The 24,349-nt window shown below is 51.5% G+C and overlaps 1 protein-coding gene and 1 long non-coding RNA gene across 4 annotated transcripts; one reads left to right on the forward strand and one right to left on the reverse strand.

The window, feature by feature from the left end:
* The first annotated feature begins 4,086 nt into the window (after window positions 1-4,086).
* On the forward strand, window positions 4,087-15,324 carry CEACAM16 (CEA cell adhesion molecule 16, tectorial membrane component). 3 transcript variants are annotated; one of them, XM_015124234.3, is made up of 7 exons: window positions 4,087-4,196; window positions 6,202-6,334; window positions 8,190-8,534; window positions 8,852-9,130; window positions 10,399-10,677; window positions 12,614-12,940; window positions 15,105-15,324. In XM_015124234.3, exons 2-7 carry the CDS (start codon window positions 6,298-6,300, stop codon window positions 15,113-15,115), a joined length of 1,278 nt encoding a protein of 425 aa, XP_014979720.1. In that variant the 5' UTR covers window positions 4,087-4,196; window positions 6,202-6,297; the 3' UTR covers window positions 15,116-15,324. The 3 variants fall into 3 exon arrangements, with proteins under 3 accessions (XP_014979720.1, XP_077836494.1, XP_077836493.1); XM_077980368.1 differs by lacking the exons at window positions 4,087-4,196; window positions 15,105-15,324 and having other exon boundaries at window positions 6,189-6,334; window positions 12,614-13,161; XM_077980367.1 differs by lacking the exons at window positions 4,087-4,196; window positions 6,202-6,334; window positions 15,105-15,324 and having other exon boundaries at window positions 8,041-8,534; window positions 12,614-13,161.
* A 4,666-nt stretch (window positions 15,325-19,990) lies between these two features.
* On the reverse strand, window positions 19,991-23,289 carry LOC144337196 (uncharacterized). Its single transcript, XR_013409929.1, has 2 exons — window positions 23,093-23,289; window positions 19,991-20,517 (listed from the first exon to the last, which is right to left on the reverse strand). It is a non-coding gene; the product is annotated as an uncharacterized LOC144337196 (long non-coding RNA).
* Window positions 23,290-24,349: the final 1,060 nt, after the last annotated feature.

Raw genomic sequence — 24,349 nt, forward strand, 5'->3', positions numbered from 1 at the left:
CAATCCACCTGCCTCCTCTCCTGCATGGAAGCCTGCATGGAAGCCTGGGTGCTCTTTTTTTTTTTTTTTTTTTTTTTTTTTTGAGACGAAGTCTCACTCTGTCACCCAGGCTGGAGCGCAGTGGTGCGATCTCGGCTCACAGCAACCTCTGACTCCCGGGCTTAAGTGATTCTCCTGCCTCAGCCTCCTGAGTGTCTGGGATTACAGGTGCCAGCCACCATGCCTGACTAATTTTTTTTTTTTTTTTTTTTTGTAGAGATGGGGCTTCTCCATGTTGGTCAGGCTGCTCTCGAACTCCTGACCTCAGGTGATCCACCCGCCTCAGCCTCTCAAAGTGCTGGGATTACAGGTGTGAGCCACCGCACCTGGCCGCCTGGGTGCTCTTTCTAGGATCAGGAATTAAGGGGACATTTGGTCCTTTCTCCCCAAGAACAACCTCTCCAGGCCCAGACAGAGTCAATTTCAGGCCTTGCTAGGCTGGCACAGGAAGCCACACCCTGAGGTCAGATCCCTGAGCAAATATTATGGCCCCCGCTGCCCCGCCCAAGATAAGGGGAGGCTGAAAGGGGTTCGGAAACCTGCTTCAGCCTAAGAGATTAGCTCCAGCCAAATCCTCCGACTCGAGGCCTCCCCATCCCTGCCTAGGGAGGATGGGACACGGATTGTGCCATGGAGGCCCAAGTCCACCGTTTTCATCTAATACATATTGATGATGTCAGTGGTGGGCAGGGTCTTGAAGAGGAGATAAAGGAGTTCCCAGCCTCCCTCCCACTCCCGAGGGAACTAAGTGACTGGTGAGATAGGAGGGCTGGCGGGCAAGGGGCAACCCTGACCAAACAAGGTCATAGACCGTGTCCCCAGATGGCTGTGCAGAGAAGTTAAGACTCACCTGCTCCAACCTCATGAGGCAATGGCCTGGGGCCTCAGTTTACTTGTCTGCAAAATGGGTTTTCTTGGGGGTGGGCAGCGGGGAGCTGGATGAGATAACAGGAAAAGCTGAAGCTGTCAAAAAGAATAATGGACCAGGCACAGTGGCTCACACCTGTAATCCCAGCACTTTGAGAGGCCAAGGCAGGTGGATTACTTGAGGGCAGGAGTTTGAGACCAGCCTGGCCAACATGGAGAGCCCCATCTCTACTAAAATTACTAAAATTAGCCTGGCATTGTGGCACATGTTTGTAATCCCAGCTACTCAGGAGGCTGAGGTGGGAGAATCGCTTGAACCCAGGAGGTGGAGGTTGCAGTGAGCCGAGATCGCGCCACTGCACTCCAGCCTGGATGACAGATCAAGACTCCATTCCGAAAAAAAAAGAAGAATGATATCAGCAGAATACATCTACAAGCTGACCACTTCTCCCATCCCTGGTTCAGCCACCACTGCCTCCTGCCTGGTCCAGCACTGCCCAACAGGAACAAGACTGGAGCCACGAACACAGTTCGACCTTTCCCAGCCTCATCTCATGATGAAAGGCAAAACGAATGTATTTAACACAACATATGCAAAATGTCATTTCAGCACAGAATCAATGTAAAAAAACTGATTATCTGTTTTACGTTACTGTGGGTGTGTGCTTTTTTTTCCTTAATGAGGCAAGGTCTTGCTCTGTCACCCAGGCTGGAGTGCAGTGGGGAGATCACAGTTCACTGCAGCCTCAATCTCCTGGGCTCAAGCAATCCTCCTACCTCAGCCTGCCAAATAGCTGGGACTACAGGCGTGCAACACCACTCCTGGCTAATTTTTAAATGTTTTGTAGATAGGTGTTGCTACGTTGCCCAGGCTGGTCTTGAACTCCTGGGCTCAAGTCATCCTCCCGCCTCCGCCTCTCAAAGTGCTGGGATTACAGGTGTGAGCCACTGCGCCCGGCCCCTCTTATTGAACCTCTACTCCAATGTCACTCTGACAATGTCACCTTGCTGCCTTGCATAAACCAGTGCCCCGACCACCTCCATCCTTTCCCCTGCTTTATTTGTCTCCATAGTATTGTCCCCACCTGTTCTAATACTGCTCATGTTTGTATTCGTCTATTAACTGTCTCCCCAATCAACAGGTCAGCGCTATGTCTATTTTATTCATGGTTGTAACCCCACAGCGCCTAGTGCAGTGCCCGGCACATAGTAGGTGCTCCATAAACGTTTGCCAAATGGTGGAGGAACAACGGCCGCAGTGCCCCCAGTACGTGATCTGAGGCAGGCCCAGCACCGAGCGCCCCATGTGCCTATTTGAATCCTCAGAAGAGTCCCAGGGAAGTCAGTGTCATGACCGCCCCCCACCCACTGCACAAGCAGGCAAAAGCCCCTGCCCATGAGAACCCTGTCTGCTTTCTGCCCAGCTGGGCGGCGCACAGCAGGTGCTAAAGAGCCTGCAGCTGTTGCTTGAACCAAGGATCTGGGCTCACAGCCGGAAGCACCAGAGGAGGGGTGGGGGGTGGAGGATGGGGGCGGACTGGGAAGGGTGGGTGTGACGCTGCAGTGCCTCTAGAGCCCAGCCTGGTCACACTCTGCAGGCAGACAGCAGATCACAAGGAACCTGAGCCTCTCTGAAGACTTCTCTCTCTGTGTCATCCACACCTGGTGTCCAGTTCCACAAACATGCTCAGAGCCCCTGCGCTTGCCAGGTGATTTGCTGGGCAGTGCTGAGGACATGGTGGTGACAGCTCAGCCCTGCCCAGCTGAGGCTCCTAGGCCAGTGGGGGGAAAAGACCCAGCCTCAGACAGCGAGAACCCAAGGCAGTCAGGGCTGGGACAGGGAATTCCAGGCCTTGGAGTCCAGGAGGGCTTCCTGGAGGAGGGGGTTTGGGGAAGGCAGTGGAATACAGCAGAGGGAAGCAGGGATATTCTGGGTAGAGTGCAAGTGAGACAGAAGAACTGAAGCAGAGGGTTCCCAGAAGCAAGAGGTGTTCCATGTAGCTGGTCAGGTGGGCAGGAGTCAGGCCGGGCAGGACCTCCTGGGCCACAGCGAGGAACCTGGGCTTCCTCCCAAGGGCACTGGGGAGCCACAGCAGGTTCTGAGCAGGGAGGGGCAGAGGCAGGTTTTTGTTTTAGAAAGAGCCTCTGTCTGCCATGTGGAGGGGCAATGGGAGACGGGGAGACCAGGGCCAGAGACTAGGGAGGAGGCTGGTGGGGAGACAGGAGGACCCACGCAAGGTGGGCTGGTGGGGTGGTCACCTAGACCAGGGCGGGGGCTTCAGGGACGGAGAGAAGATATACTTAGAGTCAGCTGCCAGAAGGGGTGGCATGTTCGGGGAGTAGGGGGAGGCATCAGGGAGGAGGCCCCAGGTCTCTTTTCCCAGTGATGAGGTGGGTAGTGGCGCCTTCCCTGACAAGGAAACCAGGAGAAGAAACACTTCTGGGGGAAGACTCCCAGGTCAATTTGGGACAAGGTGAGTGAGAGGTGCCCAGGGACATCGGGGAGGCATCCTGACTGATACTGGGATGAGGTCCCAGGGCTCTGGGCCAGGATGGAGAAGGGTGAGGTGAGGTCACAGGTGGGGAGGGGGGAGCAGGAGGTGCCAGGACGCTCTCTGTGCCTCTCACCTGCACTCACCCATGACTCCTCGGGGCCTCCTCCCGCTTGTCAGTACCCTACCCCGTGAGGGCAGCCCAGGACACAGTGCTGGAGGCAAACCAGGGCAGGTGAGCACAGATGTGGCCCCCTGCCCAGAAGCAGACTGTGGAGGCCTCAGAGGAACCAGGACTCAGAAGCCATCAGGATGTGGGTGATAAGAACACAGCCATCAGCAGCTCCAGCACCACAACCCCTCGGCTCCTGCCCAGCATCATCTCAGAGACACCTTCCCTGGTACCCTCCCTCCACCCCAATTTAAAGTAGCAAACCAGGCCAGGGGCAGTGGCTCACGCCTGTAATCCCAGCACTCTGGGAGGCCAAGGTGGGAAGATCACTTGAGGCCAAGAGTTTGAGACCAGCCAGGGCAACATAGCGAGACCCCATCTCTACAAAAAATAAAATGGTAAATCCCCTTTCTGACTTTATTTTTCAATCTGACGTGGAAGACATTTACCTTTCCTTTATTTACTCCCCAAATGTCGGCCCCCCAAGGACACGGATTTCATCTGTCTTGTGCACGGCTACATCCTCAGCACTTAGAACAGCACCTGGCAAACAATAGGTGCTCATTCAATGTTTGTCCAATAAATGAATGAGTGATTTACTGAGCATTTACTCTGTGCCAGTCGTGGCAAGTACCATACTTTACACGTGTATCTACTTAATCCTTACAACAGCCCTGTGATATGAGTACTATTGTTTTCCCCATTTTACAAATAAGGAAACTGAGGCCTGGCAGATTCCATAAATTGCCCAGGGTCTTGGAGGTAGGAAACAGTGGAACTATGTCCAGAGCCCATACTTTTTTTTGATGGAGTTTCACTCTTTTGCCCAGAGTTCAAGCGATTCTCCTGCCTCAGCCTCCCAAGTAGCTGGGATTACAGGTGCTCACCACCACACCCAGCTAATTTTTATATTTTTAGTAGAGACAGGGTTTCACCATGTTGGCCAGGCTGGTCTCGAACTCATGCCCAGCCAGAGCCTATACTTTTAATAACAGTTACACCAATGAGATCCACGTCCACCAGGTCCTGGCTTAAATCCCTGACTTGTAGCATCTCACTAACTGCTGTCAACAACCCTGAAGTAACGTCCATATCATCTCTATTTTTTTGTTTGCTTTTGAAATGGAATCTTGCTCTGTCGACCAGCCTGGAGGGAAGTGGTACGATCTTGGCTCACGGCAATCTCTGCCTTCTGGATTCAAGTGATTCTCCTACCTTAGCCTCCCTAGTAGCTGGGATTACAGGCATGTGCCACCAAGACCAGTTAACTTTTATTTTTTTGTTTTTGTTTTTATTTTTTGAGATGGAGTCTCACTCTGTTGCCTAGGCTGGAGTGCAGTGGCGAGATCTCAGCTCACTGCAACCTCTGCCTCCCAGGTTCAAGAGATTCTCCTGTCTCAGCCTCCCGAGTAGCTGGGACTACAGGCGCATACCACCACGCCCAGCTAATTTTTTATATTTTTAGTAGAGACAAGGTTTCACCATATTGGCCAGGCTGATCTCGAACTTCCGACCTCGTGATCCTCCTGCCTCTGCCACCCAAAGTGCTGGGATTATAGGCATGGGCCACCACACCCTGCTAACTTTTGTATTTTTAATAGATACGGGGTTTCGCCATGTTGGTCAGGCTGGTTGCGAACTCCTCACCTCAGGTGATCTGCCCGTCTCAGCCTCGCAAAGTACTGGGACTACAGGCACCTGCCACCACACCTGGCTATTTTTATTATTATTATTTTTAGTAGAGACAGGGTTTCGCCATGTTGGCCAGGCTGGTCTCGAACTCCTGACCTCAAATGATCCGCCCGCCTCAGCCTCCCAAAGTACTGGGATGACAGGCGTGAGCCACCACACCCGGCCATCATCTCTATTTTTCAGAATAATAAATGGAGTCTCAACAAGAGACTGTCCCCAGCCCCACTTTGGGTAAGTGCAGGGCCGGTGTCAAAACTCAGCTCTCCGTGGCCCCAAAGCCTCCGAATATGCCCATTTGACAGAGAGGGGAAAACAAGGCCTCCGAAGAGGGAGAAAGAGAATGTGAATTTCTGAGCACTTTGCAGGAAGCCAAGGAGAGCCCCAAAGAAAACATGTAGCCATACAGCCTCCTGCCCTTCTATCTGGGTTTGCACACAGAACAGGGCTCAAATCCCCTCTCCCCGCGGGAACCTGGACAAGTGGGAGTCCCCACCTGGCACATCTCAGTCTGCAAAGGGGGAGTCCGAAAAGTGCCCACTTTACAGGGTTGTTTCGCCATCCACTGATATAACACCTACAGGTCCCCTGCACCAAGTGGGGCTGGGAAAGGTGCAGTGACTTTTTACTGATTTTATTCCTTGGTGACTCCCAAGCTCTCTGAGGAGGCCATGGGCCTGGGTGGTCGGTAAGCACTACCCGAAAATCTTCCCCTACTTTTCCTCTCTTCTCGGCGACCTGGTTCCTCTCCCAGTACCAAATCCGGGCCCTCGGCACAAAGAGGGTTAGGCGGCTGCCCCAGGAGGCCTGCCCAGGTCACGGCCTCTGGCCGGTGCCCGCCACACCCACCCTGGTACCCAAACTGGGCCCCAGATCCTTGGTGACTCGATCCCTCCAAATTCAGGTGATCTCCCCTGGCTCCAAATCACCAAACCCTCCCAGGTCCTGCGGCAGACGGAGCCGAGCCCCAACCAGGAAGGGAGTCCGAGCTCTGGGACTTCAACGCCACCATCTCCAAGACTCGGTTTGGGGTGAAAGATGGCGCTGACTGGGTACAGCTGGCTGCTCCTCAGTGGTGAGCGAGAATGGCACCCCCCAGCACCTCAGTCCCTTGAGGACCCCAGGGAGGGGAGGGGACACCCCGTCTGAAAGAGGGAAGGTGTGAGCAAAAGTCCAGCGTGATAGGGAGGGAGGGCAGCCCTGCTTCACACCAGCACAGTTCACCCCTCCAAGAGGCACCTGCACTGGGCAGGCTGGGGACAGCCACCCGGAGAGGTTTTCAGGATGGGCTTTGGAGATTTCTAAGCCCAGGGCATGAGCCAGGACAAGGGAGCCGCTGTTGCTCCTTCATTCCTGCGGGTTTCTGTTTTATCAGCTATGGAAGCCTTGACGAGGCTAAACTCTTCCCAGAAGCTGTTTCTCCTGGAAGAGGCAGCTTGGGGCAGTGGCCTTTCCCTTCTCAGCCTCTGTGTGCCTGTGAAATAGGCCTCACTGACAGAGTCATGTAAAGACCATTATAAGCAGCACAATATCTGCTGTGTGCCCGGAGCTGTTCTGAGAGCTTCTCATGTGTTTAAAAGCACCTATGAGGGGCCGGGCGCGGTGGCTCACGCCAGTAATCTCAGCACTTTGGGAGGCCGAGGCGGGTGGATCACCTGAGGTCAGGAGTTCAAGACCAGCCTGGGTAACATAGTAAAACCCCATCTCTCCTAAAATACAAAAAATTAGCCAGGTGTGGTGGCGCATGCCTGTAGTCCCAGCTGCTCGGGAAGCTGAGGCAGGAGAATCACTTGAACCCAGGAGGTGGAGATTGCAGTCAGCCAAGGTTGCACCACCGCACTCCAGCCTGGGCAACAGAACAAGACTCTATTTCTAAAAAATACCCCAAACCATCTATGAGGGAGGCCCACACACGAACCCCCACTTCATAGGGAGAAAACGAGGCTCAGAAAGGTGAAATCATTGGCTGCTGTCACACAGCCAAAAAGTGGCAGGACTGAGGGCTAGCCCCTCACTCCTAGCCACACTCTAACAGCCTGGAAAGTACCAGAAAGCTGGCCAGGCATGTAAGTCCTTTTTACGTGAGCACTGTCACAGCCGCCCGTTCCAGGCAACCACACGTCATTCAAACCCAAGCAGCCCCAACCATCTCATCAGTCTTGGGGCTGATCTGCTTGGTTGAGAAGGAAAGGGATGGAGAGTGTTCATCTTACCCCTGCTTTCCACTGTAGGCGAGCTTGGAGAGGCAGAGGAAGAGCCCCCGACTGGGAGTCAGGACCCAGGGGGCAGGCCCTGACGTCCTACATGGGGCCATACAATTAGCTGGGCTGGATATGCAGCCGAATCTCATGAGACTTGGTTTGGTGACTGTCACGATGGGAAAACCCTTTGGGTCCTGCTTAAAGCCACAGGTCCTGTGGGCTGAGCACTTGCTTTGCACTTGCTGTATGCAAGATGTGATGCTAGATCCTTGGCACAGTCCGTCAAACCCAATCCTCACAACACATCCCTCCCTCCCTGGGACTGAGTCCCTCCCTGGGACTGAGTCCCTCCCTGGGACTGAGCTCCTGCATCTGACTAACATGTATTGGGCATTTACTGTATACCAGGCATTCTAAATGTGTTATGTGTACAGGATCCTTACAACCTTAAAGGCAGGTAGACCTGTCATCCCCACGTGACAGTTGGAAGAACAGAAACACAGAGAGAGTGTACTCAAAGCCACTCTATAGATAAACTCCCAGAAAGATTAGGTGGCTGAGATGTTGAGAGTCAGAGAGTCGCAGGTTCAAATCCTGGTTTTGCCTGTCCTCGTTTATACAGAAGGACATTGGGCTGGGGACGTGCCCCGAGCCTGAGTCTCTTCTTCTGTCAAATGGGGCAATTGATCAAACCTGCCTCATCCAACCCCTCTGACTCCTCTTCCTCAGCCACATTCCTGAATGTGGGGGCTGAGATCTCTATCACCCTGGAGCCTGCCCAGCCCACCGAAGGGGACAACATCACGCTGGTCGTCCACGGGCTTTCGGGGGAACTGCTCGCCTACAACTGGTACGCGGGGCCCACGCTCAGCGTATCGTACCTGGTGGCCAGCTACATTGTGAGCACAGGCGATGAGACTCCTGGCCCGGCCCACACGGGGCGGGAGGCTGTGCGCCCCGATGGCAGCCTGGACATCCAGGGCGTCCTGCCCCGGCACTCAGGCACCTACATCCTGCAGACGTACAACAGGCAGTTTCAGACTGAGGTGGGCTACGGACACATGCAGGTCTATGGTGAGACACCCCCCAACATCCGCCTCTGCCCCAGCCGGGCCTTCCAACCTCCTTCTCAATCCTTCTTTAAAAAAAAAAAAAAAAATCCAACAATGTTTAAACCATCAGGGAAAAAATTTCTAAAATAACCTCAAAATGCTCATCTCCTTCAGGATGGCCTCCAGGATTAGACCTGCCTCCTAAACCCATTCTTTGTCCCTCCGGCTGAGGGTGTAGGGGCACAGCCACAATCCGGCCATGCCCCTTGTCTGGGGAAGGGAAGGCCCTCGGAGCAGGCGGTGCCTGGCCCCCTCCCCCTCTGTCTCTTGCCTCCACAGAGATCCTGGCCCAGCCCACAGTCTTGGCCAACAGCACGGCACTGGTGGAGCGTCGAGACACCCTACGCCTTATGTGCGGCAGCCCCAGCACCACAGCTGAGGTCCGCTGGTTCTTCAACGGTGGGGCCCTGCCCGTCGCTCTCCGCCTGGGCCTGTCCCCTGACGGCCGGGTGCTGGCCAGGCATGGCATCCGCCGGGAGGAGGCCGGTGCCTATCAATGTGAGGTGTGGAACCCGGTCAGTGTCAGCCGCAGTGAGCCCATCAACCTGACCGTGTACTGTGAGTCCTCCTGGCCCTACCAGAGATACCCAGTGTCCAAACCTCATGGATGGGGAAACCAAGGCCAGGAGAGGGGGCCCAAGGGCACACAGCGAGTCAGCAGGCAAGCTGGGGTTGGGGAACAGGGGCCTCTCTTAAAGTGCACTTGCCCTGGCCAGGCACAGTGGCTCATGCCTGTAATCCCAGCACTCTGGGAGGCCTAGGTAGGAGGATCACTTGAACCCAGAAGTTTGAGACCACCCTGGGCAATATAGCAAGACCCCGTCTCTACCAAAAACATAAAAATTAGCCAGGCATGGTGGCACATGCCTGTAGTCCTAGCCACTCAGGAGGCTTGAGCCCCAGAGGCCAAAGTTGCAGGTGCAGTGAGCTATGATTACACCACTGCACTCCAGCCTGGGCGACAGAGCAAGATGCTGTCTCAAAAAAAAAAAAAAGAAAGAAAGAAAGAAAAAAACATACACTTGCCCCATATCCTAAAGGACTTCTACAGACCACCTTTACTATTGAATAATCCTTCAGTTAGGAGCAATATCTGCAGAGAAAGCAAACAGGGCCAGTTGCTTTGAAAAGGGAGCGGGGGAGGAAATAGTGTAGTCGGAGGGGACACAAAATTTAACAACATAACCAAAGCACACAGTCATTCCCAGGGGCAGCAGATGTGCAGTGTGGAATCCTGGGAAAATAAATCACCGAGGTACATGAGGACCCGTGATGTAGAAAAACTTAGTGCCTAGAATCCTAGAATCCTACAACCAGAGAATTCTGGACTTCAGAAGCACTGAATTCCAGACTCTGAGAATCTTAGAACCTCTAGATGCAGAGTTTCTTAGAATCTTAGAATCTAATCCTGAAATCTTAGAGTCTAGAATCTTGGAAACAGATTTCTAGAACCTTAGAACCTTACAACCTAGAAGCACCAATTCTTAAAGCCCTAGAATTCTACACTCTTAGAATGGCTTTGTCAGAAAAAAACAAAAAATCATTTAGGCTTTTTTTATTTGTCAATGGAGCCATAGATTTCAAAAATACCTTGAAATGTTATCTGGCCCAACACATTCTTTTTACAGAACAGAAAGCTGAGATCCTCTGAGAGGGAGTGATTCTCAAGATCCCAGAACAAGTTAGAGTTAAGGCCAGAGCTTTTTTTTCCCCTCCACGAGGCCAAGATATTCCCAGGGACCTAGCCTGGTGGAGAGAAAACCAGGGGTTCCCACCTCCACTCCTCCTTCCCTATACTGCCCCATCTCTCCCTCCTGCCCTCACAGTTGGCCCAGAACGTGTGGCCATCCTCCAGGATTCCACCACCCGCACAGGCTGCACCATCAAAGTTGACTTCAACACGTCCCTCACCCTGTGGTGCGTGTCCAGGTCCTGCCCAGAGCCCGAGTATGTGTGGGCCTTCAATGGGCAGGCCCTAAAGAACGGTCAAGACCACATCAACATCAGCAGCATGACAGCTGCCCAGGAGGGGACGTACACATGTATTGCGAAGAACACCAAGACCCTGCTATCTGGATCTGCCTCAGTCGTGGTCAAGCTCTCTGGTGAGTCACCCCCAGCCTGACCAGCCCCCAATCCCCATGGAGGCCTCATCAGGCTGTGAGGGTTAAGCCACCATTTGCCCAAAAGAGAATCGGAACATGGTAGATTCACAGTTCATTGATGAGCTGTGACAAAGTGGCATATCAAGTGGATCCCTTTGCATCTGGGTCTAAAGGGAGACAGCCCATGTCCTGTTCACCTGGAGAACAAATGGCAAACCATTGTGGGTTGACAGAGTGGAAAATCACTCAGATGTCACTTTAGGTGGGTGCCACTGTTCTAAATTCAGTCACCAGCTGCTTAGGGGCTTGACCTACCCCCCCCACCACACAGACAGCTGAAATTCTGTGCAGCCAACTAGACTACCCAGTTATCTGACCCAGATGACAGGCATACACACACACAATTGGAGAATCACAGCCAATTGCTGGCAAATGGAGAAACAGCTGGGGAGGCATTGTCATCTTGCTTCTGTCCTAAAATGACCTGAGGGCTGGGGCAGTGCAGGTGGTTGTCATTTCAGAGCCATTGCGATCCTCAGGCAACATTTTCTCATCTTCCGGGGATGGCGGCTTTGAATATTAAGGCCTCATTAATTCCACCTCGGTTCCTTCCCAAGTGGCCATCATCCCTGGGGGACAGTGGGAAATGGTCCTTCCCTCCCTCCCACTAACAGGCTGGGTCTCATCCAAGGGGTGGATTTTCACCCAAAGCTGAAATGGCATCCCCAGAGGTAAGTGTGCCTCCCGCTCCACTCACCTGGGGCTTTGGCAGCTGGTCTTGACGGGAGACAGGGGGATGGACCAGATGACCTCAGGCACTACCCCAAGCCCTGCCTGTGCAGGCCAAGATGGGGGGTGTCCAAGGTATGCAGGTATGTTTAGGGAGTGGATACACTGCTCCCAAGGGCTTCTAGTACTGTCAGCAACTCTGTGGCAGGTGCTGGGAGAGAGACAGAAGAAAAGGAGACTAATCCGATGGAGGAGACATGGCCTCTGTCCTTGGAGAGACGGTCCTGGGACAGGGAAACATGGCTCCCTTATTCAAGGAATTGCTGCTCAAAGAGAACAGGCAATGCCTCATCCTCCATGAGCTTCCAACCAGTAATGAGGGAGATATGACAACTCACCCTCAGTGGGCTCCTAGTCAGATGGAGGAGACACAGTCTGCACTTGGGGAGAATTTTCCTTCTGATGGGGAGACGTGGTCTCCAGGAGACATGGCCCTGTTTTTTTAGCGTTCCTAGTCTGATGGGGTATCCACCTTTGGGGTACTCCTAATCTGATGGAGGAGTACAGGTCCCCACTTTCTAGGAATTTCCAGTCTGATAGAATAGACATTTCCCTCTAATTTCTAAGGTCCCCAACTTGATTGGAAAAACCCAGCAACAATTTAGAATTTCTCAATCTGATGGAGGAAACAGGGCTGCCACCTTGTAGGAATTTTCAATCTGATGGAGGAGACATGGCCTCCCACCCTCTAGAATCTTTCAATCTGATGGAGGAGCTATGGTTTACACATTCTGGGGTCTCTCGGTCTGACAGACGCAAGTCCCAACCATCTTATGGGGAAGACATGGTCCCCATTTTCTGGGATTTCCACTCTGATAGGGGAGACATGGCCCCTATATTTCAGGAATTTCCATTCTGATGGAGGAGACATGACCTAACCTTCCAGGGTCTTCCAGTTTGATGGGAGAGACATCTCTCAAAGGCTGGGAATTTGTAGTCTGATAGGGGAGACACAGTCCCCTAGCAGACACTATTGGGACCCAGAATCCACCTCCACCACGACACAAGTCACCTCCTTCCTCAGTCTCCTTCCCAGCACCCTACAAGAGGAGTGCCAGCCAGCTGGGGGGAGGCCAGCAGGGAATGGGAGGGGGACACGATGCCAGATGCAGGCCAAGCTGACCCAGCCCCTTCGCTCTCTCCCCAGCTGCAGCAGTTGCCATGATGATCGTGCCCGTGCCCACCAAGCCAATGGAGGGCCAGGACGTGACGCTGACCGTGCAGGGCTACCCCAAGGACCTGCTGGTCTACGCCTGGTACCGCGGGCCTGCCTCCGAGCCCAACCGGCTGCTCAGCCAGCTGCCGTCAGGAACCTGGATTGCAGGCCCCGCACACACAGGCCGGGAGGTGGGCTTCCCCAACTGCTCACTGTTGGTGCAAAAGCTGAACCTCACAGACACTGGCCGCTACACACTCAAGACCGTCACACTGCAGGGCAAGACCGAGACACTGGAAGTGGAGCTGCAGGTGGCCCGTGAGTGTGTGGGAAAGGGCAAGGCATGCCCCTTTTTAGACAAGGGCTCCCAAAAGGAGCCTTTGCTTCCTCCATCAGGCTGGGGGACATAGACCAAAGATGGATATCCCTCCCCCATCAGACTGAAGGAAGAGGCCTTGTCTCCTCCGTCTAACTTGGGAGTCCCCAAATACGGCTCTGCCTCTTCTATCAAACTAATGACCTACACTGTGGGTAGACTGGACTCCTCCATCAGACTGAGGGTTGATAAAGGGGACCCCCATGCCTTCTCTCTCAAATAAGAGGTACAGCAGACTGAAGGTTTTAAAAGAGTCTGACGGTGGAGCATCCTTTTTCCCACAGACAGGTGGACCCTAAAATATAGGGTCCATATGGGGGAAATGGGTTAATGATGGGAGTTTACCTCTCCTATCAGACTGCAGGCATAGAGTAAGGATGAATCAGACTGGGAGATCCTATGCAATGGGGATCATGTCTCCTCCTTTCTATTATCGTGAGGGCAAAGTTTCTATCATCAGATGGTGGAGTTTCTCTTTCAAACTGAAATAAGGATGATCGACTCCATTAGGATGGAGGCTTCTATGTGTGGAAGTTGCGTCTCCTCCATCAGAATGGAAGTTCCCAGATGCTGGGCACCATGTTTCCCCATTGAACTGGGAGCTCTTAGAAGTCAGGAACAATGTCTCCTCCACTGGACTGGGAATTCCCAAATGTTGAAGACCATGTCACCTCCCTCAGACTGGGAGCTCTCAGATGTTGGGAACCGTATCTCCCCATCAACTGGGAGCTTCTAAAGTCAGAAACTATGTCTCCTCCATCAGACTGGGAGCTCCCGGAGTGACGGTCCATGTCTCCTCCATCAGACTGGGAGCTCCCGGAGTGACGGTCCATGTCTCCTCCATCAGACTGGGAGCTCCCGGAGTGACGGTCCATGTCTCCTCCATCAAACCGGAAGCTCCCAGAGGCAGGGACCATGTCTCCTTCATCAGACTGGGAGCTCCTGGAGTCAGGGACCATGTCTCCTCCATCAGACTGGGAGCTCCCAGAGTCAGGGACCATGTCTCCTCCATCAGACTGGGAGCTCCTGGAGTCAGGGACCATGTCTCCTCCATCAGACTGGGAGCTCCCAGAGTCAGGGACCATGTCTCCTCCATCAGACTGGGAGCTCCTGGAGTCAGGGACCATGTCTCCTTCATCAGACTGGGAGCTCCCGGAGTCAGGGACTATGTTTCCCTCATCAGACTGGGAGCTCCCAGAGTCAGGGACCATGTCTCCTCCATCAGACTGGGAGCTCCTGGAGTCAGGGACTATGTTTCCCTCATCAGACTGGGAGCTCCCAGAGTCAGGGACCATGTCTCCTCCATCAGACTGGGAGCTCTCAGAGTCAGGGACCATGTCTTCTTAATCAGACTGGGAGCTTTCAGAGTCAGGGACCATATCTCCTCCATCAGACTGGGAGCTCCCAGAGGCACAATCCATGTCTCCTCCATCAGACTGGGAGCTCCCAGAGGCAAGAACTATGTCTCCTCCATCAGACTGGGAGCTCCCAGAGTCAGGGACCATGTCTCCTCCATCAGACTGGGAGCTCCCAGAGTCAGGGTCCATGTCTCCTCCATCTGACTGAGCATCCCCAGAGGTCTATGAGTCCATGTCCCTACAGTAGGGCCAGGTTTCCCCCATTAGCTCTCAGACACTGGGGATGAGATCATTCCCCAAGTCTGGAATCTTGCCTCCCCCAGCAGCCAGAGCACTCTCAGAAGCCATGTCCCTGAGTTCGGGATGGTGCCTCCCCTATCACTGGAAATTTCCAGGATCAAGGACTCAACCACTGCCAGTCACCCACTTTCATCCATTCACTGATCAAACCCTGGTTTTCTGGGTCAGTGTTAAGGGAGAATGCTGTTCAGTGGCAGCAGGCCACCCCAACAAAGCATCGGGATTCCTTTTCACCCATTCTCTCTTCTCACAGTCAACCTCCCTCCCTCGCACAAGGACCAACGCTACCTTCCTGAACCTGAACCTGGCACAGGCTGAGCGTGGGGTGGATTGGGTCACTGGGTGGCCCGGGGTGGGCAGGGGAGCAGAAGGGGTGGGGGCACTGGGGACCTGGTCCTCCATCTCTCTGACAGCCTCCTTCGTCCCCTCGCCCCATCTGCCCCCACAGCCCTGGGGTAGCAGCGTGACCCTGGAGACATCCAGAGAGAAGAGCTCTTCGCACCATCCTCTGGTCCTCGCCCTCTGAGTGGGAACCGCTCCCCCCACAGCAAGGATGCCAGGCTGTGGTCCTGCTGTTCTCCTGCCTCCACCCTAGAGCTAGAGCCACAGGGCCCCACTCCCTCGCTGAGCTGTTGGGGAGCCACCGAGGCCATAAAAGTCCTGGTTAAAAGCACATGTGTGTCAGCCTCTCCTTCCACCACCGCTAGCCCCGCCATTTCCTGGTGGCCACACTCATTTCCTTTCCCGCCCAAGACTTTTCTAGTCTGGGTGTGTACATGCAGGAGGATGGGCCCAGATCACCGTGCTCCACACCCCACTGCTGGATGCCAGGGCCTTGTGCCCCTCCCGCAGTGCCCCAGTGTGAGACTCCTGCTCCCCAGCTGGCCAAGGACTGCCCCTCTTGAGGCACCAGCATTCTGTGGGACGTGGCTCTCCCCTACACTGCACCTCACTTTGTCACCTGGGCCCCAAAACAGGGCTGCTTGTGCTTAGGAAATGACCATATTTCGCAAGAAGACTTCCATCACCTTCTGGTAGTCCTCACCCATTTAATCAAAGACACAACTTTGTCCTGGGATTCCCCGCACGTCTCTCAAACATTACCTACACAACCCTGAAAATAGCTCCATCCTTCTCTAGCCACAGAAAAGACCCTGTGGGTGGATGAATGCAAGCGGGGAAGAGGTAGAGGCCAGGAGTGGAGAGCTGGGAAGTGGGGGCCAGAATGAGTGTGTTTTCTAACTCTTCTCATTAATGGGAGCCACAGGCCCCACCCAGCCGCAATGCCCCACTGGAAAGAGGCTCTTGGCATTGGTCAGAGTGGTGATGGCCGAGTCCAGGCTTAGAATAGAAAGACAGGTTTGGGCAGGGACGAGAAAGGCCCTTTTGGGGATGATTGTGTTGAGTTGGGGTGATGGGTGGTGAAAGACCTCCAGAATGTGGGTTACAAAATCTGGATCATAATCCTGAATTTGCCACGGATTCACTGGAGCCTCAGTTTGCCCATCAGTAAAAAGGTGTGGACTTGAGGTAGACCAGACTTTTCCAAACCATTTTTAAAAGACTCAGAGCCCTTTCTTCAAATGCAAGTTTACACAGCAGGTCAATTTATTATTAATATTTAAAATAGCAATGCAACAAATATAGCCGCAGCACAGTGGCCCATGCCTGTAATCCTAACACTTTAGGAGACTAAGGTGAGAGAATCGCTTGAGCCCGGAAAGTTGAGACCAGCCTGGGCAATATGGCAAAATCCCGTCTCTATTTTTAAAAATAAATAAATAAATGAAACCACCTATAGATACCAATTCAATAGCTACACTCGTCTCCTCCAAAGTTTCTACAGAGTTGAAAAAGAATTCCTTAAATTTAAATAACATTGGGATTAGCCAGACATGGTGGTGCATGCCTATAGATCACTGGAGCACAGGAATTCGAGTCTGCAGTGAGCCATGACCGCACCACTGCACTGCAGCCTGAGCAACAGAGTGAGACTACATCTCATAAAAAATGTTACATTTTACGAATAAAAGGTAACCCTTGGGGCCAGGCACAGTGGCTCAACCCTGTAATCCCAGCACTTTGGGAGGCCGAGGCGGGTAGATCACGAGGTCAGGAGTACAAGACCAGCCTGACCAACATGGTAAAACCCCGTTTCTACTAAAAAGACAAAAATAATCCAGGCATGGTGGTGTGCGCCTGTAATCCCAGCTACTCAGGAAGCTGAGGCAGAATTGCTTGAATCTGGGAGGCGGAGGTTGTAGTGAGCTGAGATCACACCACTGCACTCCAGCCTGGGCGACAGAACAAAACTCTATCTCAAAAAAAAAAAAAAAAAAAAAAAAGTGACACTTGGACTACAGAAGCAACTAAAATACAAAATATCAACCGGAATCAAATGACAGTAAAAGCATCATATACATCAAACCTGTGGGATATGGCCACAGCCATCCTTGAAGAGAAAAATGATAGCTTATCAGCACTGAGAGTACTAAAGGAAAAAGACCTGAAAATGAACAAAACAAGCTTTCTACTCAAGACACTAGAAAAAGTCCACAAAATGAGCCAAAGAAAAAAGCTAAGGAATGAAGAAAGGTAAAAGCAGAAATAGATGAAATACAAAACAAAACATGACCAATAAAACCTAAAGCTGATTCTTTGAAAATGTAAATGAAATAGACAGACCTTTTGCAGGTGTGATCAAGAAAAAAAAAAAGAGAAGTATAAATAAGAAACACAAATAATAAAGAGCTAAGGAGATTAATATGTAAGATAAAAGGCCCTGGGGTGGGTGCTGTGCTCACACCTGTAATCCCAGCACTTTGGGAGGCTGAGCCAGGAGGATCACTTGAGCCCAGGAGTTCCAGACCAGCCTGAGCAATGTAGCAAGACCTCATGTCTACAAAAATTTTTCAAAAATTATCCAGGAATAGTGGTGCATGCCTGTAGTCCCAGATACATGGGAGGCTAAGACAGGAGGATTGCTTGAACCCAGGAGGCCAAGGCTGCAGTGAGCTATACTCACCCTACAGCACTCCATCCTGGGCAACAGAGCAAGACTTTGTCTCTAAAATGAGAGAGAGAGAGAGAGAGAGAGAGAGAGAGAGAAAAGAGAAACTGATCTGGTTGAAGCAAAGGTTGCTCAATAAATATACATTGACTGAAGAGGGATCTGTTGGTTGCTGCCCACCTGCTTCCATGACACAGACACTGCCTCCCTCTCTAGAAGCTGAAAACGTCAGGTACTCACTTTCCCAAACTGCCTTGCAGCTACAAGCAGCCATGTGACCAATTCAAGCCAATGAGGAAGCAGAGAGTCTAAAGTTCCACCCACTGACTCCACCTCACCTGAGGGGACCCTGAGGGAGCTCTATGGAGTTTTAAAGCTATTATCTAAATTAGTGGTCTCCATTGTGGGGCTTCTAGCTGGGACATGAGGATGGACTTGAGCCCATGCTGCTAACCCCAACACTATCTAGCCCAGAAAGAAGAAGTAGCATCCATATTCCCACCCTCACCCCACCCCTATCCACCCAAGTTCACATAAAAACTTGACATAGATGGGGCTAGAGTCTAGATATAACAGAAATTCTTGGCCAGGCACGGTGGCTCACGCCTGTAATCCCAGCACTTTGGGAGACCGAGGCATGCGGATCACGAAGTCAGGAGATCGAGACCATCCTGGCTAACACGATGAAACCCCGTCTCTACTGAAAATACAAAAAATTAGCTGGGCGTGGTGGCAGGCACCTATAGTCCCAGCTACTCGGGAGGCTGAGGCAGAAGAATGGCGTGAACCCAGGAGGCAGAACTTGCAGTGAGACAAGATCACACCACTGCACTCCAGCCTGGGCGACACAGAAAGACTCCGTCTCAAAAAAAAAAAAAAAAAAATTATCTTCAGTGGCTAGGCTGGGCGCTGTGGCTCATACCTATAATCCCAGCACTTTGGGAGGTTGAAGTGGGCTGATCATCTGAGGTCAGGAGTTCGAGACCGGCCTGGCCAGTATGGTGAAGCCCCATCTCTACTAAAAATACAAAGAAATTAGCCAGGCGTGGTGTGATCAAGAAAAACAAAAACAAAAACAAAAAACAGAAGTATAAATAAGGAACACAAATAATAAAGAGCCAAGGAGATTAATATATAAGATAAAAGGGTGGCCTGTAATCCCAGCTACTTGGGAGGCTGAGGCAGGAGAATTGCTTGAACCCAGGGGGCAGTGAGCCGAGATCACACCATTGCACTCCAGCCTGGTAACAAGAGTGAAACTCCATCTCAAAAAGAAAAGAAAAAAGAAAAGAAAAGAAAGGAAAAGAAATTATCTTCAGTGGCTAGTAAGAGATATTGGAACTAACATAAACAAATAGATGAAATAGATATACAGGGATTCATTTATATGGCTAGAAGATTATTTTTCTCACACGTAAAAAATCTCCAGAAGCAGATTGTTCAGAGCTGGAATGGAGGCCCTGTAGTGTCATCAGGGACACAGCTCTATTTTTCTGTTCCATTTTCCTTACCTTGGGGCTTCCCTCCTCTCCATCACCTCATGGCCCAAGATGGCTGCTGGAGTCACAGCTGCCTCATCCATATTCCAGGCAAGAAGCAGAAAGAAGTGGACAAAGGGAAACAACAACAAAAAAATTCCTCCTAGCCAATTTATGAACTGTGCTCCTTTTAAGGGAACTTTACCTAAGGCCCATCCAACAACCCCTGCTTAGATCTGTTTGGCCAGCTCATAGTACCATGGCCACCCTAGCTGCAAGGGAGGCAAGGAATTTCAGTCATTGCCTTGGGTATGTTGCTGCCCCAATTAACATCAAGGTTCTTGTATTAAGAAAGACTGAAAGAATGTCCCAGGTGGGCAGCTGGCAGGCTTGGCCACTCCAAGCCTTGGAACTTCTACCTTCCCAGCTAGGCAAAATGGCCTTCCTCACCTGAGCCCAAGGAGTAAGAGTCACAGCCCCAGTAGCGGGGGTTTGGGAAAGATGGGAGCTGCTGCTCTGAGCTGTAATTGTGTGCAGTTGATGCAGAATGAGGCCAGCAGGAGGGGTAGGGGGAGGGAAAGAGAAGCAGCTCAGGTTTCTAGGTCAAGTCAGATCCCATAGCCTCAGGGTGTGGTGGAGGCTCAGATGTCCCCAAGACTAGGTCCTCCGTCCCTCTGGGCATCTCTGTGCTCTTTTACTGAATTATCCCAAGTAGTACAATCCCCTTCATTAAGAGTCTAGGAAAGAATAATAACAATAACCACAAAATAATAATCACTCCTATATCTCGAGCATCAGTGTATTAGTCCATTCTCACATTGCTATAAAGACATACCTGAGACTGGGTAATTTATAAAGAAAATAGGTTTAATCAACTCATGATTCTGTGGGTTATACAGGCTTCTGCTTCTGGGGAGACCTCAGGAAACTTACAATCATGGCAGAAGGTGAAAGGGAAGCAAGCACATCTTCACATGGCCAGCAGGAGAAGAAGGTGGGGTGCTACACACTTTTAAACAAGCAGCACGAGGGGAATGGTGCTAAAACATTAGAAACTATCCCCATGGTCCAATCACTTCCCATGAGGTCCCTCCTCCTACACTGAGGATCATAACTGGACCTGAGATTTGGGTGGGAACGAAGAGCTAAACCGTATCAACTGGTTTTGTCCTTTTTCATGCAAGATCTCAATTCCTACAGCAGCTCTTAAGAGAAGTTACTATCATTCCCCCAACTTACAGGTGAGGAAACTAAGGCACAGAGACTTGAAAACTTTGCTCCAAGTCTCACAGTTCCCATGGGTCCTAGGTGGTGGTGCTGGTGGGGGAGTCCTCTCCATTGTTCAGCAGAGCAGGGGGTTTCAGGGCACAGCTCTGAGGTCAGACAGAACTCTTTTTAGCTGTGGGATCTTGGGTACATTGCTTGCTTTTCCTCCTTGTAAAATGGAGATGATAATACTGCCCCTGCCTCCTAGGATTGTTGAAAAGATTACATTAGTTAATACAAGTAAAGAGCCTGGAACATGGATGCTCAATAAGTGCCTATGACCCGGACTAAGTTGTTAGCTTTTTTTTTTTTTTTTTTTTTTTTTTTTTGAGACGGAATCTCGCTCTGTCGCCCAGGCTGGAGTGCAGTGGCCGGATCTCAGCTCACTGCAAGCTCCGCCTCCCGGATTCACACCATTCTCCTGCCTCAGCCTCCCAAGTAGCTGGGCCTACAGGCGCCCGCCACCTCGCCCAGCTAGTTTTTTGTATTTTTTAGTAGAGATGGGGTTTCATTGTGTTAGCCAGGATGGTCTCGATCTCCTGACCTCGTGATCCACCCGTCTCGGCCTCCCAAAGTGCTGGGATTACAGGCTTGAGCCACCGCGCCCGGCCAGGTGTTAGCTTTTAACAACAGGCAGATGGAAAAAGCAAAGATAACATTTTTCTTTTACTTTTTCTTTTTTTTTTTTTTTTTAGATGGAGTTTCACTCTTGTTGCCCAGGCTGGAGTACAGTGCACGATCTCGGCTCACTGCAACCTCTGTCTCCTGGGTTCAAGCAATTCTCCTGCCTCAGCCTCCCCAGTAGCTGGGACTACAGACATGTACCACCACACCCAGCTAATTTTTTTTTTTTTTTGGACATTTTTAGTAGAGACGGGGTTTCTCCATTTTGGTCAGGCTGATCTAGAACTCCTGACCTCAGGTGATCCTCCTGCCTCGGCCTCCCAAAGTGCTGGGATTACAGGCGTGAGCCACGGCACCCAGCCTCTTTTTTTTCTTTTTTTCTTTTTTTTTTTTTTTTTTCAGACAGGGTCTCAGTATTATCCAGACTGGAGTACAGTGATGTGATCATGGCTCACTGCAGCCTCTCAAGCAGCTGGGACTACAGGCATGAGCCACCATGCCTGGCAATTTTTATATTTTTTGTGGAGTCAGGGTCTTGCTATATTGTCCAGTCTGGTCTCAAACTCCTGGGCTCAAGCAATCCTTTCACCTCAGCCTCCTAAAGTGCTGGGATTACAGGTGTGAGCCACCACACCCTGCCTCAAAGATAACATTTGTCCTGGCAAACTTAATCCTACTAAGCAGGTTTGCCTCGATTTATGTAATATATGATGTTCTTTACATTGTAATCACTGAGATTTGCTTACAAAAAGTAATAATAGGCTGGAAGCGGTGCCTCATGCCTGTAATCCCAGCTACTTGGGAGGCTGAGGCATGAAAATCACTTGAACTCAGGAGACAGAATTTGCTGTGAGCGGAGATCGCACTGCTGCACTCCAGCCTGGACAACAAAGTGAGACTCCATCTCAAAAAAAAAAAAAAAAAGTAGTAGGTGGATCACGAGGTCAAGAGATTGAGACAATCCTGGCCAACATGGTGAAACCCCATCTCTACTAAAAAATACAAAAATTAGTTGGCTGTGGTGGCGCACACCTGTAGTCCCAGCTACTTGGGAGGCTGAGGCAGGAGAGTTCACTCGAACCCAGGAGGCAGAAGTTGCAGTGAGCCAAGATTGCGCCACTGCACTCCAGCCAACCTGGAGATAGAGTGAGACTCTGTCTCAAAAAAAAAAAAAAAAGTAATAAAAGTAATAATAATAAATGCATATGAAGTTTTAGAAACACAATGCTCATCATCCCAGGTTCCAGGGTTAGGTGCTGTCAGCACAAATTCTCTGACTTGCTCCTCAAAGCTTCCCTTTGAAATGGAACTATCAATACATTTCCCAAATCTCCTAGATGTTTATTAACATAAACGTCCTTGCGAGGAACACTGGCTAACGCCTATTATCCCAGCACTTTGGGAAGCTGAGGCAGAAGGATCACTTGAGGCCAGCAGTTCAAGAACAGCCTGGGAAACATTGCAAGATCCTGTCTCTACAAAAACAAAAAACAAACAACAGAATGAGCCGGGCATGGCAGCACTTGTCTGTCGTCCCAGCTACCTGGGAGGCTGAGATGGGAGCATTGCTTTCACCTAGGATTTTGAGGCTGTAGTGAGCTGCGATGGTGCCATTGCACTCCAGCCTATTAGACAGAACAAGACCCTGTCTCAAAAAATAAAATACAATAAAATAAAATAAAATAAAAAATTATATATCCATGGGCCCAGAAAACCTGTCTCTCCAGGGCGAGGACTTAAAAGCGGAATTTGTTTTGTTTTATTTTGTTTTGTTTTGAGACGGAGTCTTGCTCTGTCGCCCAGGCTGGAGTGCAGTGGCGCAGTCTCAGCTCACTTCAACTTCTGCCATCCGGGTTCAAGCTATTCTTGTGCCTCAGCCTCCCGAGTAGCTGAGATTACAGGCGCTGGCCACCACGCCCAGAAAGCAGAATTTTTAACAAAGAGTCTAGGGAATTTTTGTCAGCTGGAAAGTTGGGGGACTCAGATGCAGAGACTGTTTGACCAAAAAAAAAAAAAAAAAGGAAAGTGAGACACCACAAAGAAGAGGAGGTGACTTGCCCATAGTTACTCAACCAGAAAGGAGCGGGGGCCAGGATTTGGCCCAGAGAGGAGCAGGAACTAGTCCAGGGTCACACAGCAGGTTTCAGACAAGGGCTGAGACTGGCGCCCTTCGCTGTCCTGAGCAGGTCCACAGTGGCTCCTCGCCTCCCCCATAAAGCCACGAAGCTCTATGGCACCAGGAGCCCTCAGATGCCACCAGCCATGGGCGGGGAGGCAGATCACACCCCTCTCAGCCCCAATCCCTTCCTCCTTACCCAAGCTGCCTTTTCTCAAATAACCGCACTGGGGAGGGCAGGGAGTCGGGGTGACCTTGAGGCCAGAATACACAATGGCCCAGTCCCTCTCTGGAGCCCTGCCAGGGAGAGGAAGGAAGCCTGCCCTGTTTTTTTCCACGGACTGGAATGTTGATTCAGGATGGAGAGCAGGGAGGAGGGAAGGGGGAGGAGGGAGAGAGAGCAAAAAAAGAGGAAAGAGAAGGGAGTAGGAAGAGGGTGGAGGAGGGAAAAAAGGGGAACGGGAAAAAGGGAGAAGAAGGAGGTGGAGGAGGTGGAGGAGGAGGAGGGATGGGGGAAGAAGAGGAGAAGAAAGAGGAAGGAGACAGACGAGGAGGACAGAGGAGGGGGTGCCAAGGCAGGCCAGACTTTGGGAACCAAGGAGTGAACCCCATCAGCTTCAGCCCATCCTGACACACAGTGTGGAGAATGCCGAGTCCAGAGAGGGCACCCCAAATCTGCAAGGTTGCACAGGACCAGTGCAGCCAAAGGGCCTCACCTGTGCGGCTGTCTCCTGCCCATGGAGGCAGGAGCTCCCTGAGTCCCCACGCGACCTTCAGACGCAGGCGTCATGTTGCACATTTCTCAGAAGAGAAGACTGAGGCCCCGAGAGGTAGAGTCACATTTCCTGAAGCATCTCCCCTTTGGATCAGACTCCAGGGCCCTGACAACGGTCTGCAGGCCTACCCTCCCCTCATTCCCTTCATCCCCTCCTCTCCTTCACTCACTACAGCCACCCTGGCCTCCTGGCTATTGTTTGAACAAATCAAGCAACTCCTTCCTCAGGGCCTTTGCACTGGCTGTTCCCGCTGCCAGGAATGTCCTTCCCTCAGACACCTGCATCACCCCAGTCAGGTCTCTGCTCAAATGTCACCTCCTCAGAGGGGTCCCCTGTATACCCAAAGTTGTCTGGCTTTATTCTTCACAGCGTTTATCGCTTACACAACTAACCCAACTTTACATTTTATATTTCTTCTTTTTT

Source organism: Macaca mulatta, chromosome 19 (genome assembly GCF_049350105.2).
Source record: "Macaca mulatta isolate MMU2019108-1 chromosome 19, T2T-MMU8v2.0, whole genome shotgun sequence".
Lineage (NCBI taxonomy): Eukaryota > Metazoa > Chordata > Mammalia > Primates > Cercopithecidae > Macaca > Macaca mulatta.